This window comes from Platichthys flesus, chromosome 16 (assembly GCF_949316205.1).
Source record: "Platichthys flesus chromosome 16, fPlaFle2.1, whole genome shotgun sequence".
Taxonomy (NCBI): domain Eukaryota; kingdom Metazoa; phylum Chordata; class Actinopteri; order Pleuronectiformes; family Pleuronectidae; genus Platichthys; species Platichthys flesus.
In genome coordinates this window covers 13899312-13913129 of record NC_084960.1, presented here as the reverse complement: position 1 = coordinate 13913129, position 13818 = coordinate 13899312, and the positions used below count along the sequence as shown (strand labels likewise).

Here is a 13818-nt window from a genome sequence, read left to right as displayed (position 1 = left end):
TACAGTTTTAAGCAGATCTGAAGTAATAGCGTCTGCATGCAAGGGCATCTGTAAGATCTTTCTTTACATGACTGAGAACAATCTCGACTAGTCGGAATGACTTTCAAGTCAGGAGGAACCTACCATCTGGACTGAGCAATTCGATTTGCGAAGACCTCCTCCCAGCACTGCATATGGAGACGCTAACCATTAAGAGAGAGGATTTACAGTGAGAGTGAGCTGAAAACAGGAAAAATCCCACTTACCAAGGATCACACCCTTTACAGTAAATTACATTATAAGCAAAATGTAAATTAGGTTTCTAAGGGATTAAATATGCAAAGTAATCCCCCTAGAAGGATCCAATCAAACAATGCACATGTTTAGATAATGCTATAATATGCGTCAACATATGTGATGTACAAGTCACCAGTAAGATAAACAGCAGACTCTACATATTTGTCAGTGTCATACATGTAAAGACTGACTGTTACCTTATAGGGCCTTTTATATATCAGACGAGTGTGAGCAGGATGTGGTTGTTTGGCAATGTGTAGAGTTATGTGACTTAAGTTGTAACCATTTTGAAAAACAGGGAAGTGAACCAATTGCAAGAGGGTGATAAGGCTTAATTTTGATGAGTGGTGCAACAGGAAATATTCTATGCCGTGATAAAAGTGTTATCAGACAGACATTCTGGACTCTACAGACTGATGTTAATTTTAGTAGCTTTCCAACAGTCACATAATCTTTAACTTGTTTGAATTTAACACGTTAAAAGTGATCTTCTCACAGAGTAAATATAGGAAATAAAATCTCTTGAAAATAACCAAACTGAGGTGAGACTGAGGAAGTCGTGTTTTGTAAATCTTTATGTTTCCCACAGTTTAAGGAACAAGAGATAAACCAGTGCAAAAACAAACAAACACAGAAAACAGACAGTGTATTTTTGTACCATGTCCTGAGAGGATCAGAGCTGTTTAACCAAAATACACCTCACACTGTAATATTATCACCTCCCGTAAACATAAAGGGCTTAAGTAGCAAGCGCAAGTTTGTCATTCACAATTCCAACACAATAACACAATTTACAGTTCAGCAATGGCAGGACAAATCCCTATGTACAAATACAACAAATAGAAAAACAGCCCAACAAGCAGAACAAGAGGTGGCGACGCAGTGACAAAGAAACATGTCATGTACCAATAAAGTTACCATGGCTGGTGTGCATTTCAAAAACAATATAGACCACAGGCATTGTAATGCAAGTCATTCTAAACACACGCTAGGTTCAACCATTGCTATAAACTATTTTGTATTATAAAAAAGAGATGGTAATGTATATGAAAGGCATTGGAGATTATATAGTGCACATTTGAGTAATTCTAATAAACTTTGTTCTGATGGTCTGAAAGTTTTAAATAGGCTGCAGCTGCACTCTGACACAGAAAATAACCACATTTAAAAAAAGGAAGGCTTAGAGGTCCTCAATACATCAAACTTGGTTGATGAAACTGAAAAACAACCCTCAGAATGTATTTTCTATGATAACGTATTACTATTATGTATCAGTGATTCCCATTTCTGTCTGAAAACAAAGCAATAAGAGTAACATTTAGTAAACCTAAATATATTGCAGATCACAAATAATGCAGTGGTAGAAGGGCTTCCCAATAAGAAAAGTCACAGCAGAGGCAGCTCTTCTGAAATCTGAACTGTAGTTGTTGGAACTTTGAGTGCTGAGAGAACGCTGCCGATATCAACCCGACCATCTGTGCAATTATCTATATTGCTTATCCTGTGAGGGTCACAGGAGGCCTGAGCCAATCCCTGCGGACTTTGGACTGGAGGTGGGGGGGCGGGGTACATCCTGGACAGGTCGCCAGCGTATCACAGAGCCAACAAACAAACATACACACACAGACAAACAACCATTCAAGCTCACGTTCAGGCCTATGGGCAATTTAGAGCATCCAATTAACTTAGCTCCAGTGTGCATGTGTTTGGACTGTGGGAGGACCCGGACAGAACCAGCTCACTGGAGACATGACAATGTGAAACAAAAACTGAGGAGCATGCAACCCCTTCATGTGACTCATATTAACAATTCTCATTACTTTTTATAAATTTCATCAGGCTGTTGACAGCAGTACTCCCTTTTCAGTTACAGTAGCTGGTCACATGACAGTGTAATCTTCTTCTCGTCCATTTCTGTTCTGCTACATTCCATCGTTGTCACTGACCCCTGAGTGTTTCTCTCTCCACCTCGCCCTCAGGTGCCTCGGTACGCTACGTTGGTGAAGGTGGAGGTGGCTCCCTTGTACAGAGGATTATTACCCTGGGAAATTAAAACAGAAGTGAGACTGGCTTAATTCAATCTCACACTGAAGTCCCAACTTTTTGAAGGGTTACGTCGACGCCCATCAGAGGGCCGCCACATTCTGTTACAGTACTCCATTCATCCTTAAAGCAGGAGCAGTTAGTGTATGTTATCATTGTGTCCCAATTAGGAATATTTCTCACCGTATCCCATTTGGCTTTGGCTCTCTCCTCCTCAAACCTGACAAACTCTTTGCGGTCGTGGATGGTGACCAGCAGCTTCCAGATGAGGAGGCCAACCAGGCCCAGTAGCAGAATGGCTCCGGCCACCCCCATGAGCACAATCAGGAGGTTCGGGCCCTCGGGGCACACTGACAGAACAGAGCCGAAAAGATAGTTAATATCTAAAGTTGGTTCCATGATATTTTCTTTTAAGGACACATTAAGTTAAGCAAAAACACTGCAGTACTCCAGTGTCAGACACTCGGCTGCACAACCGATGCACCATAGATGAATGGTATGAATGGGTGAATGGCAATAAACTGCACTGTAAAGCTCTTCGAGTGGCCATCAAGACAAGAAAAGCGCTATATAAATACAGACCATTTACAACAAGTCACTACCCTGATGTATTTGGGTTTCTGTGGTGTGGCAGAGCGTAGCTGTAGTTATCTGTCAGATGATGTGTTCTTTACAGAGGAGAATGTTATTAGATGCTGTTCCCCCTGAAGCTGAGGCATGCCAGATACAGACTGAAAACACATTGAAGAACACACGATTCTGTCCTAATAATGTAGCCATTAAGTGTGTGCAAAGAAACTCTCACAGTACCTGGCTCTTTCACCACAAACAGAATGGATTTGCCACTTTCATCTTCGTAATACTGGAAGTGCTCCAAGCAGTCATTCTCGTCTTTGTATGAGCAATTCACTGCATTTGTGTTTTGGAGAACTGCGGGATAAAGATGAGAAGAAGAAACAGGGTAATGAAAAGGATTTCAAGGTACGGTGAATTATCATCAATATTTATTAGTCCATTATAGTCTGTTGCCCCTATGCGTATAGAAAGGCTCCAGCCGCTTTCAACTTCTGCAAATATGATCAGAAAAACAGAATCATTTCTACAATAGCTCAGAGTTACAAAGTGAAATTAAAGAAATTAGAGATTCTAGATTTCTCACCCAGTTTATCCACCACTTTGATTTCATCTTTGCAGATCCTGTTGCAGCTGTTGTCTGTGGTGTACTGTCCTCTCTTGAAGTGCTGACACTCAACACACTCTCTGTGGGCGAAAGAACAGAAACACTTAAGACGTTGCCTATATCACATGAACCCATGTTAATAGAAAGGTTGATGTTCTCCAGCTGTACGTGAAACAAAAACTGAATCTGTTGCGTATGTGTGGGGGAGTAGTGTCGAGGGAATTTCACCCAGACATATAACAATCCTGAGAGAACTCAGAATCAAACACCACATATACACAAGTACTTGGTTTTTAATTGCAGTAGGTCGCAGCCAACTTCAACGGTACTTCCCTTTCATAGTGCATTTATTCACAAGCTCAGTTACAATGTATAGGTGGGGTTATATTTGAAAAAACGTCTTGACCGTCACATCTCTCCAGGCATGTTCCTTGCTTTGGGTACATTTCCTTATATGGCAAGAAACATACTGCAGTTACACAATTAGACTATTTGTGGTATAGTAGCAGGCCATCATGATAAAATAATAAAATATTTTGGCACAGCCTGAAGACGGCATAGTCAGTTGTTTAGGAACGGGATAATAACAAAATCGTATCTGATGACACCATCAGGTCAAGATAATCCCCCACATTTCACTGCATATCATGCTACAGGTTATTGAAAACTGAGTTTTACATTATATTTCTTTCTCTGGATATTCATAAGTTCATGTGTTTTTTTGAATCTAATGAGTTCAAATATTCATGGTCTCCAAAGGACCAACCCTTTGACTTTTGAGCTCTCCTTTTGAACTGGCCTCGGATCAAAATGTAAACTTTGGATCTCATAAACTAATTTCATGGTAGACTGAATGAAATTTCTCAAGCACACTCACGCTCCCAGGGAAATAAACCCTTTGGCATTTCCTCTAGTCGAGTGCCAACCTCATGTTTATTCTCTCCATATCATAGATTCTAGAACAAAGGGACTCTTTGTGATGGAGAACTCACTTCTTTATGGTGCAGGAATCCGGACAGGTGGGGCACTTCTCACAGGTTGCTCCGTAGGCCCCGGGCTGAGTGCACTGACAGACCCCACACTCACAGTTGCCCCGGCCGGTGCACAGCAGACCAATGCTGGACATGCAGGTGTCTATGATTGTGCTGCAGTTACAGTTTTCTCCTTTCCAGCCGGCGTCACACTGGCAGTAGCCACAGCTGCACTTCCCATGATCTGAAAGGATCAAGAAGGGGATGAGGATGTTGATAATAGTCACAAGATTTAAACATGACATTTTTATCTTCAGCAATATGGTTCTTGCTTTGGTCTCCCTGTGGGTTTCTCTGTGTTTGCATGTTGTCCCCCTGTATTACTGGGTTTTCCCCCGGGTTACTCAGACCCAAGCAGATTTAACTGAAGACTCTAAATGGACTGCTGATGTGAATGTCAGAGCGACCCATTGTTTTGTCGGCCTCGCGAAAGACTGGCAATCTGTAAAGGGTGTAGGACGCCTCCTCCCAGTGTCTGCTGGGATTGGCTCCCGCCCCCATGCAACCCTCAAAGGATAAGCGATTTAGATAATGGATGACTGATAATCACACAGGTGGGGCCATGCAAACAAAGCTATTAACTACAAATTACTCAATCTGAAAATGAATCAGCGTGTGTGGGAATAATTGTTTTGGGTGTAAATTTTGTCTGAGCTTGGTGTCTTGGGAAAGCCTACCTGTTGCCGCATTTGTTCATTAAGCAACATTTAATTGCTAGATAGGTGTGACTTAATGTTTATGAACTTATCTTTTATTTGTTTTGTTTACAAATGAGGACCTTTGTTGTTAGCGATATAACTTTATGGACTCGGTTCTGGTTCGTTTAATAAAACAAAACAACTAGGCACCCGCCTGGATTTTAAATAACAATGATCAACGTCAGACGACAGTGGCCGTAAATTTATACTGCTTCAATTGGGTAATGAAGAAATTTTTATAGCTGTAATTACGTAAGCATTGTGGGCAGCTTTGTTTTCACAGAACATATTCTCTTAAAAACAATCAAATGTACTAAATTACTTTGTGGCAGTCTGTTGTTTAAGTGAAGTCTAATCTCAGACAGGAACATTAGAGGGAAATATCTCTCAATCCTCCCTATTGTTCTACACTTTTCCGCCCTTCTCATGACAGATGCATTCCCACACACACACACACACACACACACCCACACACCCACTCACACCCACATGCATGCACACGCATACACACACACACACACACACACACACACACAGACAGGCATTTCTCCATGACTTCAGAGGGCATTTCATGACTTATAATTATTTCCTGCTTTCACAATAGTGACCACTTTCCTAGCCCTAACCCTTACTAATAGCCATACCTTAACCTAGTCCTAACATTATCCTAACCCTAACTTTAACTTAACCTTATAATATGTGTTCATCTTAAATTCTCATGATTTTCTTTATAAGAATTTTCTTTTTGTTGCCATTAGGTAGAGAAGTAAGAAATAATGTGACCGTGTGAACATATTAAGGTCCCAACAACACGAGAAGTACCTGGAGGCACACACACACATACACACACACACACACACACACACACACATACACATACACATTCTGAGGTATGTGTAGAAAGCACAGAAGCCAAGTCTGTCAGTGTAGGAAGAGTTTTACAGCAGTGGAGCCATTTGTTGACAGAATCTGGAGGCACGCTTCTCTCCCCCCGGGTCACAGAGAGCCGCGCCACATCAGCACATTAGAAACAAAGGTAGGACCCCGGAGACTACAGTGTTCTTAGCGAGAAACCAAACAGGCTTTGGCACTGGATGACTAAGAGCCAGGCAATGAGTCACATCCCAGCTGGATCAGACTGGGGGAGTGACTGGTCATGAAATATCGCAGAGGGTCCTATATGGTCCCTAATTCAAGGGATCAAAACAAATCGTCCATTGTTGTAACCTCAAGGAAACAAATTCCCCTGAGTCAACACGGGACAGCTTCTCATTTGAACTGCATTAAGAGCGGTGACAGGATCAGACTGTTTACTGGTGGTGGTGTCACTGGTTAATGATTAGGACGCTTACGTGTAATGCTTTTGATAGAGTTGAGTAATCTCTCTTACTCAGTCTTAAAGATTGCAGCTGAGAAGTGTAGAAAAACCTTACAAGACCTTGTAATTATAACAATTACCTTTTTTTAATAATCTTAATTAATGAGAGTAAGTTTCTATCTTAGCTGTCGTTATTTTAAAAGTTGATTCGCACACTTAAAAGAGAGTTTTTATCTCAGGTTCACATCGCCCTGCTCTATGAGACTGTACAGTAATCCTGCCCATTAGTCACATGCCTTGGCTTTTAGAGAGGGCAGACGTCGGGGGGCCACGATAAACAAGGAGAAACGGGGAGGGAGACAGAAAAGCAAAACATTACGCAGCTGGATTGAGAGTCGTGAAATGGTGGAGATAGAGAAGTACTGGAGAGGGAAGAGTTTGGGCAAGTTGCCAGCACAGGAATGCAAACTTTCCTGTTCTCTCCGTGTCCTCATATTTACGGGCCCTGGGGCTGCGCTCGGCAGACTGCTGCTCCCTGGACCCGCACCAGTCCCAGGGCCCCTCGGCAGAAGAAGAAATACACAGCCTCAGGGAGTATCCCAGACCTGGACGTTTTTTGTCGCTCCAGCCGAACAACGGCATGACTGCACCGAGACACAGTGACTTAGCGGTCGCTAATTGAGCTCTGTGGACTGTCATCCGACGGTTACGATGTGTGTTGCTGTGTGGGTGATCAGGTCGGCACCCAAGCCCTGGGTTTCACCGCTGCGTGACTCAATACCTGACTCTCAGAAAAACAACCTCCAAACTCCTCCTTGTTAAAGAAATTTAGCTTGATGTTATCGTCCAACTGCTCTGTGAGGTCATGGTGCACCCACAGGGAGAGCTCTGTGAACACTGCTTCGGTCTCCCTTGTCAAATTAAATAATCATCAATGGGATCGCTGTGGAACAGAATTAAACTTTTATCTTGAGATTATCTTGTGGAAATTAAGGGCTCAACATTTCGTAGATTTTCTTAAACGTCAATGGAGAAAATTGAAGGAAGCACTGTACTGTCACTGTCACTCTCTATTTACTATTCTGCTGTCATAAAATTCAAACAAGTGCAGGTCCTCTTCCCATGATTCAACTTGGTGGCATCTTTCAGACCCTCTAGTAATCACCCACATCTTTCAAACTTGAAGCAACTCCCACATTTAAGAGTCCAAAATGAGATAATACTGGTGACATCACTCATTATTCATCACTTTTACCTGTATTTTAGTAGTTTGACAGTTTTCCTAGTTTGATATTCCTACACCGCCCTCCTTGCAATCACAGGCCCAAACTGCTCTTGCATTAAATTAACCAGTGGCGCAGCAGTTTAAAGATTTATTGCTGTGATTGAGTAACCCTGCAATGAGCTGTACAGACTTGTAATGGAGAGAGATAGACCGCTCACATTCTGTGAGGGGTAAGAGCCCATCCCTCAAACTCAGGCAGCAGGGACTGGGTGTGTTCTTCTCTCCGACTATCCTTTAATGGAGGACACGCTACAAGTTTACAGGCCTGACAGAGAACAGGTCATTTACAAGCTTCACTGTTTATGCTCTGCAGTTGAATTGTGCAATTATTTACACGTCTTTTACAAGCAAGCATAGACGGCCATAATAATTATGTTGACTTTTGATTCGTCAAGCTGAGTAACAGGAAACTATGTAAACTGGCAAAGATGTGTTTACAGCCTGAGAGGGATGGAAAACAGCCTCAGTGTGATCACTAAGACTGGATGACGTGTCCGAGGAGCAAAGAGCTAGCAGCCATGACACTATGTTACTCAGGGCCCCCCAGGCCAATCTGTGGGTTGGACACTGGAAATAATAATTTTAATTAAAAACCTATTTACAATGAAGAAGAATATCTAGCGACAAATTATTTGTTTTTTAACATACAGCACTTTTGTTTGTTAAAAGTTGTGGCTGTGAGTCAGGCCATTTTTCAGTGGAAATAATCTATCGTTTAAAACTAATTGACCTGATGTATGATGAGAAAGACAATGATTTAAAGTAAAAGACCTCAGGTGAATAAGTTATAGGTGTAGACAAAAGCTGGTCTATCCAATGCAATGCAGGTCACCCAAACTTATCCTGCTTTAGGGACCCCTGATGCAGAGGGCCGGCCCTGACTATAATAAAGCACAATGAAGCAGCTTTCTACTGGGGTAGACCTTGATTGCCAACCATTGCAGCATGTTTTATGTACAGATCCACGAGACAACCTCCCTATTTAGAATGCATGTTTGCAAAACTGAAAGAAGAGCATCTACTCACCGGAGCAAAGTGCCCCTTTGAAGCGCAAGCAGTTGAAGTCGTCACAGTCGCAGTGCTTCCCCCACACCTGGCCAAACTCATTTGCGTGGCAGGAGCACTGTCCGCACAAGCAGTCGCCTCTCCCATTGCAGATTGGGCCGCCCGGCTTTTGGATGCAGTCAGCATCGTCTGACGGTCTGTTTTCATCCAACGAGCACTCACAGGAAGGGCCCAGGCGACCCGGGTGACACTGGCACACGCCGCACTCGTAGGTGCCGTTACCGTTGCTGCAGAGTGGGCTGTTGGCTTCTGCATCCGCCTCACATTCGCAACCGCAAGCGATATCCACCGTGACCTCCAGGGCATCCTTGAAGCCGAGGGGCTTGATGGTAAAAGTGCTGCTCTTCTCCTTAGGGCAGCCCTGCACCTTAGCCTCCACGCTGAATGACACCTGAAGAGGAGGACATATGTCTCTGTGCATAGCTTTGTGCAGATAAAAGACATGGGCCAGTACTCAGCGAATACGTACCGTGTCTCCAATGTTGAGGCCAGTACAGGAACTGAGTCCGACGGTGACCTCTCCGTTGAGGCAAGTTGCATTGAAGGAGAGTTGCAGCTCCTTCGGGACTCCAACCAGCTCCAGTTGCACTCTAGAGCGAATTTTCTGCACGACATGAAGTCATCAATCACACTTTATGTAGTTAGCTGTATGATACAAATGAATCAACAGACCTCCATTCCCTCACTCTCCTTACCGCATAAGCATCCTGAATGAGATCAATAACATTCCCAGAGTCGGCGGATAGAATTCCAACTGTTGTGCCAGGGATGAGCTTACTGAACTCCTGTAATAACAACATGACTTTGAAATATTTTAAATAAACAAAAAAACGTCTGCTGTGGTACAAGAAGAGCCGTTTAATCACCTTGTAGAGTGGCTCCACCAGGTCGGTTACTGCAAATATCAAATTGATGTTGTTTTTTGCCATTTTCTCATGCATGAGCGCCAAGGAGGGATAGTCCTGCAAGACACGGGACACAAATAATCTTGACTGTAATAGGTATTGAAACCCTCTGTGAATTACTGCAATAACTTAAATTGATGCCTTTACCAGCACAGTTGATTGGTTATAAATGTTGTCTTTATCAAGATGACACTGTCCATCGTTGGGCTGGACTATGCCAGCTAGACGCCCGTCCAGTGCAATGTGAGTTACGGCATCTGTGGTGAAAACCAGTAGGTGTGAGGCGTCCGGACGCCAGCCGACTTTCTCCTAATCACGATGGACAAAGACAAGAGTAAAGTAAACACTCAGTGCTGCACAGCATGGTGAATGTGGTTGTTTCTCTTATCTCTTGAACAATTTACATGTTTCATACCTTGCACACCACGGCCTGCATGATGGCATCAAATCCACCCTCTGGAGCATCTCTGTTTCTAGACACCCGCTGCTTCGCGACCTCCTCAGTGAAGCGTGCTACCTGCTCTGTCAGTGGCAGCACATGCTTGAACCCGAACTGAGGCTCGCATGTTTGACTAATGCTGCATATATTGAATAGATGAAGCAAGGGAGAGAGAGGAAAAAGAACGCATTTTCAATTATTGTTATTGAACAAGTCTTCTCAGAAAATCGGAAAATCTCCACCTCAGTTCCCTTTCCTCATTGAAACCCTCCCACCTACCTATAGCAAGGGTTTTCAACCGCTTCCGGAGGATTAGTGTACATGTAAGGGGAAATGGTTTTGTCCACAAAGGCTCCGAAACCCATGCGTAGGTTGCTTGTGGTCTTGCCCATGGACTCGGCGAGCTCATCGCCCAGCTTGACAAGGCGGGCCAAGTCATCCTTCATTGAATACGACAGATCCATCAGATAGTAGAGGTCCACTGGGTAATCCTCCACCTGTTTCACTGACACTGTGAAACGCTTGGAATCGCCTCAGAGGGAAGAAATCACGGGCAGGAGATAAGTGACAGAGGCTCAAACACTGCAGATGGTGGTAGTAATGGCACCATTGCATGTATCTTGTTGTCTACTCTTACTGTTGTCTGTTGTTAGTGCCTGGCTCTATTGTATATTTTTCTGCTATTGATGATTGTGTGTAAACGCACCTGGTCTTAATACAATGTGAAGTTTCTGCGGCCGTATCTGAGTGACACCATCAGCTGTACCAGAGGCCTTGCTGCTGAGTGGGAGATCCTCCCGAATCTGAAGTTGGCTGGAGGGAAACTCCAGATGGGATCTCATGCAACCTCCGTTCACCAGGTTCTCCAGAGTGTCGCAACGGGACACACTGGATCCTCCCACTCCAAACGACTTCAGAAAAGTAAAAAATAAACACATCCGATCTATTCAGCACTCGAGACATTGACGAGTTAGCGATGAGCCATTGCATTAAAGAAAATGTAAAGCTAAGAGATTTTTAAGTTTACTGTTTTTCCATCCTACAGCCGCTTTGGGTATCTCCTGAGTACAGGGGCCCCATGGTGAGTCATTACGAAGCAGTATTGTATAAACGTGTTGAAGAATCAGCATGAACTGCTGGGAGAGGAAGTTGTTTCTGTCACAACTTGCTGCGATGATGGATGGATGGATGGGAGAAGCTGCTGGATGCTGTTTGTGTGTGCTTGTGTGTGTGGTGCTCGTACCTCCTGGTAGCACCATGCACAGCTGGGGTGAACCGCCAAGCACTGCCGACAAGTGGTGGCTCCTCGTGATGTGCAGATGCTGGAGCCTGGGAAAGATCACTTCCGTCAACATTTCTTTTTTTTGACTTTGGCTGAGGCAACTCTGCCCAACTTCCTTCAACGCTGACACCAGGGCGACCACACATGTTCACACATCTACTGCTTTATGAAGTCACAGTGCAGCTCACTCTTTACACTAATACTCCTTATGCCTTCCAAAACTTAAATAACGGTTTTATGTTTCCCATATCATTTTGCAACTTTTAAATTCATATTGCCTTTAACTCCAAAATCTAAGGTCATCCAATTCATTGTATTTTAATTCCGTTTATCATTTTTTACGTTTCTATCTATTTTATCTGTATTATTTAACTCGTTCATCTTAGTTTTCTTCAGATTTATCCTTGTTTACTCTGCTCTCATTGATCTCTTTTACTTTGCTTGAGATTGTTTTTCCTATAGTTACATTTATTTCTTTCAGTAGTGTCTCCGTGTTCTTTGAAGTCGCATGTCTTCTAATGCCACCTCCTCTCTCTCCTAACGCCTAATACCCAAACCTTTATGACTTTGCTTTGCAGGTCTTTACCAGATCTGCCACAGGTTGTGTTTTTAAAAAGATTCAGCACTTATACTCTCCCACTGCACTGAAGCCTACTGTCACTTTGGATACAAGTGACACGTCAAAATCTTGATTTGATGCAAGTCAACACACTCATTTAATCCAAACCCTTTTCTCTGTGTTATCTTGTGTGGCCTATGGGTGTGGCTCACTAGAGTGAAACACACAGTCACTACTGCTCATTTACTTTGATAAAATCACACATTAAATTAAATATGGAGCGAAAACAGCAATCTGACAGAATAAATGTATTAAAATAAACATAATATCACTTGGATTGCTACCGGAAATCATGTAAGCGCAATTCAGCTACACCTTCAAGGGCCCCTGAGGTAAACAGGCCCATAATCCTGAGCTGACAGCACCACAGTGTGTGTATATGATTTCTGTTTCACATTTTTATACATGATTTATGATATATAACTGATATTATAATACAAACTGCAAAGAATGGTCTATCATTGTGCTATTATTATGCAGTTAGGTTTTGACATAATTGAAAACAAGTCAGAATTCACATGAAACCGGCCATTGAATACACCTGTGAGCATTCTGAGTTATAAAGTGATCGTTAGAAGAGACGATGTAGATTTTCCCGTGGAGGAATCTTCCTGGACAGTTCCACATCCTGACCATATAAGGAAACGGTTGCAAAAGCTCCATGAAAGGAAAATACAACCAAACAGTTCAACTAACAGGGACTGATTCAGTTTGAGAACATAATAAAAACCGTGATCACCAGTTAATACATTGTTTCCTTCAAGGAAAGCACACAACAACAAGTCGGGAAGGAAAACACCCTCGGTCTTCGTGAGCAGGTGAAAGTTTCTCTGGAGAGAAAATCCTCCTCAGAATAAACATGATGCTAACACAAAAACATCTTACTGAAAACATCCGCAGCGGAGGAGAGCAGGAGAACCAGCAGCAGTGGACGGAGAGTCAAAGTTCCCATGGCTGAGGAGTAACGGAGCGGAGCCGACATGAGTTGCCTGTGAGTTCCCTGTGGGCTCGACCTGCGCTTTTCCTCATTCTTTCCTTGACTTGACTAAACTCGTCATCGGTCATAGCAGCGGCTCTGCCTCACACACCAGCCCCTCCGAGCCGTCAGTCTGCCGGGGAGCAGAGTCAGGAGCATGCTCAGACTCGCCTCTCCGTGGTATGATTACGACCTTTCACTAAAAACTGCTTCCTCCTCAATACTGTTCAAGGATTTCACATAATACATCTTGTGCAATGTGTATTTGCTCATCATATTCACCCAATGTATTCACCATGTCACCTTCTGTGCAATAACCCTCATGTTCATCATACCACTTAAATACACATTTTTTATTAACAGTAATTATCTATCTATCTATCTATCTATCTATCTATCTATCTATCTATCTATCTATCTATCTATCTATCTACAATGAAGTTCATGAATCTTGAATATGTGCTTCAACATGAATCAATAAATGAATGTGTTAATGTTAATTAATGATATAACTTAAATGATATAAATGCTACACTAAAATATTTATTCATAGCATATAAAAAAGTGATTTATGACTGATGATTTGTGTTTTTCTTTAAAGAGATTCTGCACCCTTAAATGTGTTTTTGGAGCTGTAAACTAAAATATAAGACTGTTCTTAAATTGTGTTTTTAAGATTCACATGCAAATGTTGAACAGGG

General features: G+C 42.7%; 1 protein-coding gene across 1 annotated transcript; it reads right to left on the bottom strand.

Moving 5' to 3' along the window:
• Positions 1-833: 833 nt before the first annotated feature.
• On the bottom strand, positions 834-13264 carry itgb3a (integrin beta 3a). Its single transcript, XM_062408469.1, has 15 exons — positions 13027-13264; positions 11484-11569; positions 10947-11151; positions 10520-10772; positions 10217-10379; positions 9949-10110; positions 9763-9858; positions 9592-9681; positions 9366-9500; positions 8858-9287; positions 4492-4714; positions 3479-3579; positions 3130-3249; positions 2503-2669; positions 834-2317 (listed from the first exon to the last, which is right to left on the bottom strand). Exons 1-15 carry the CDS (start codon positions 13121-13123, stop codon positions 2252-2254), a joined length of 2394 nt encoding a protein of 797 aa, XP_062264453.1. The 5' UTR covers positions 13124-13264; the 3' UTR covers positions 834-2251.
• Positions 13265-13818: the final 554 nt, after the last annotated feature.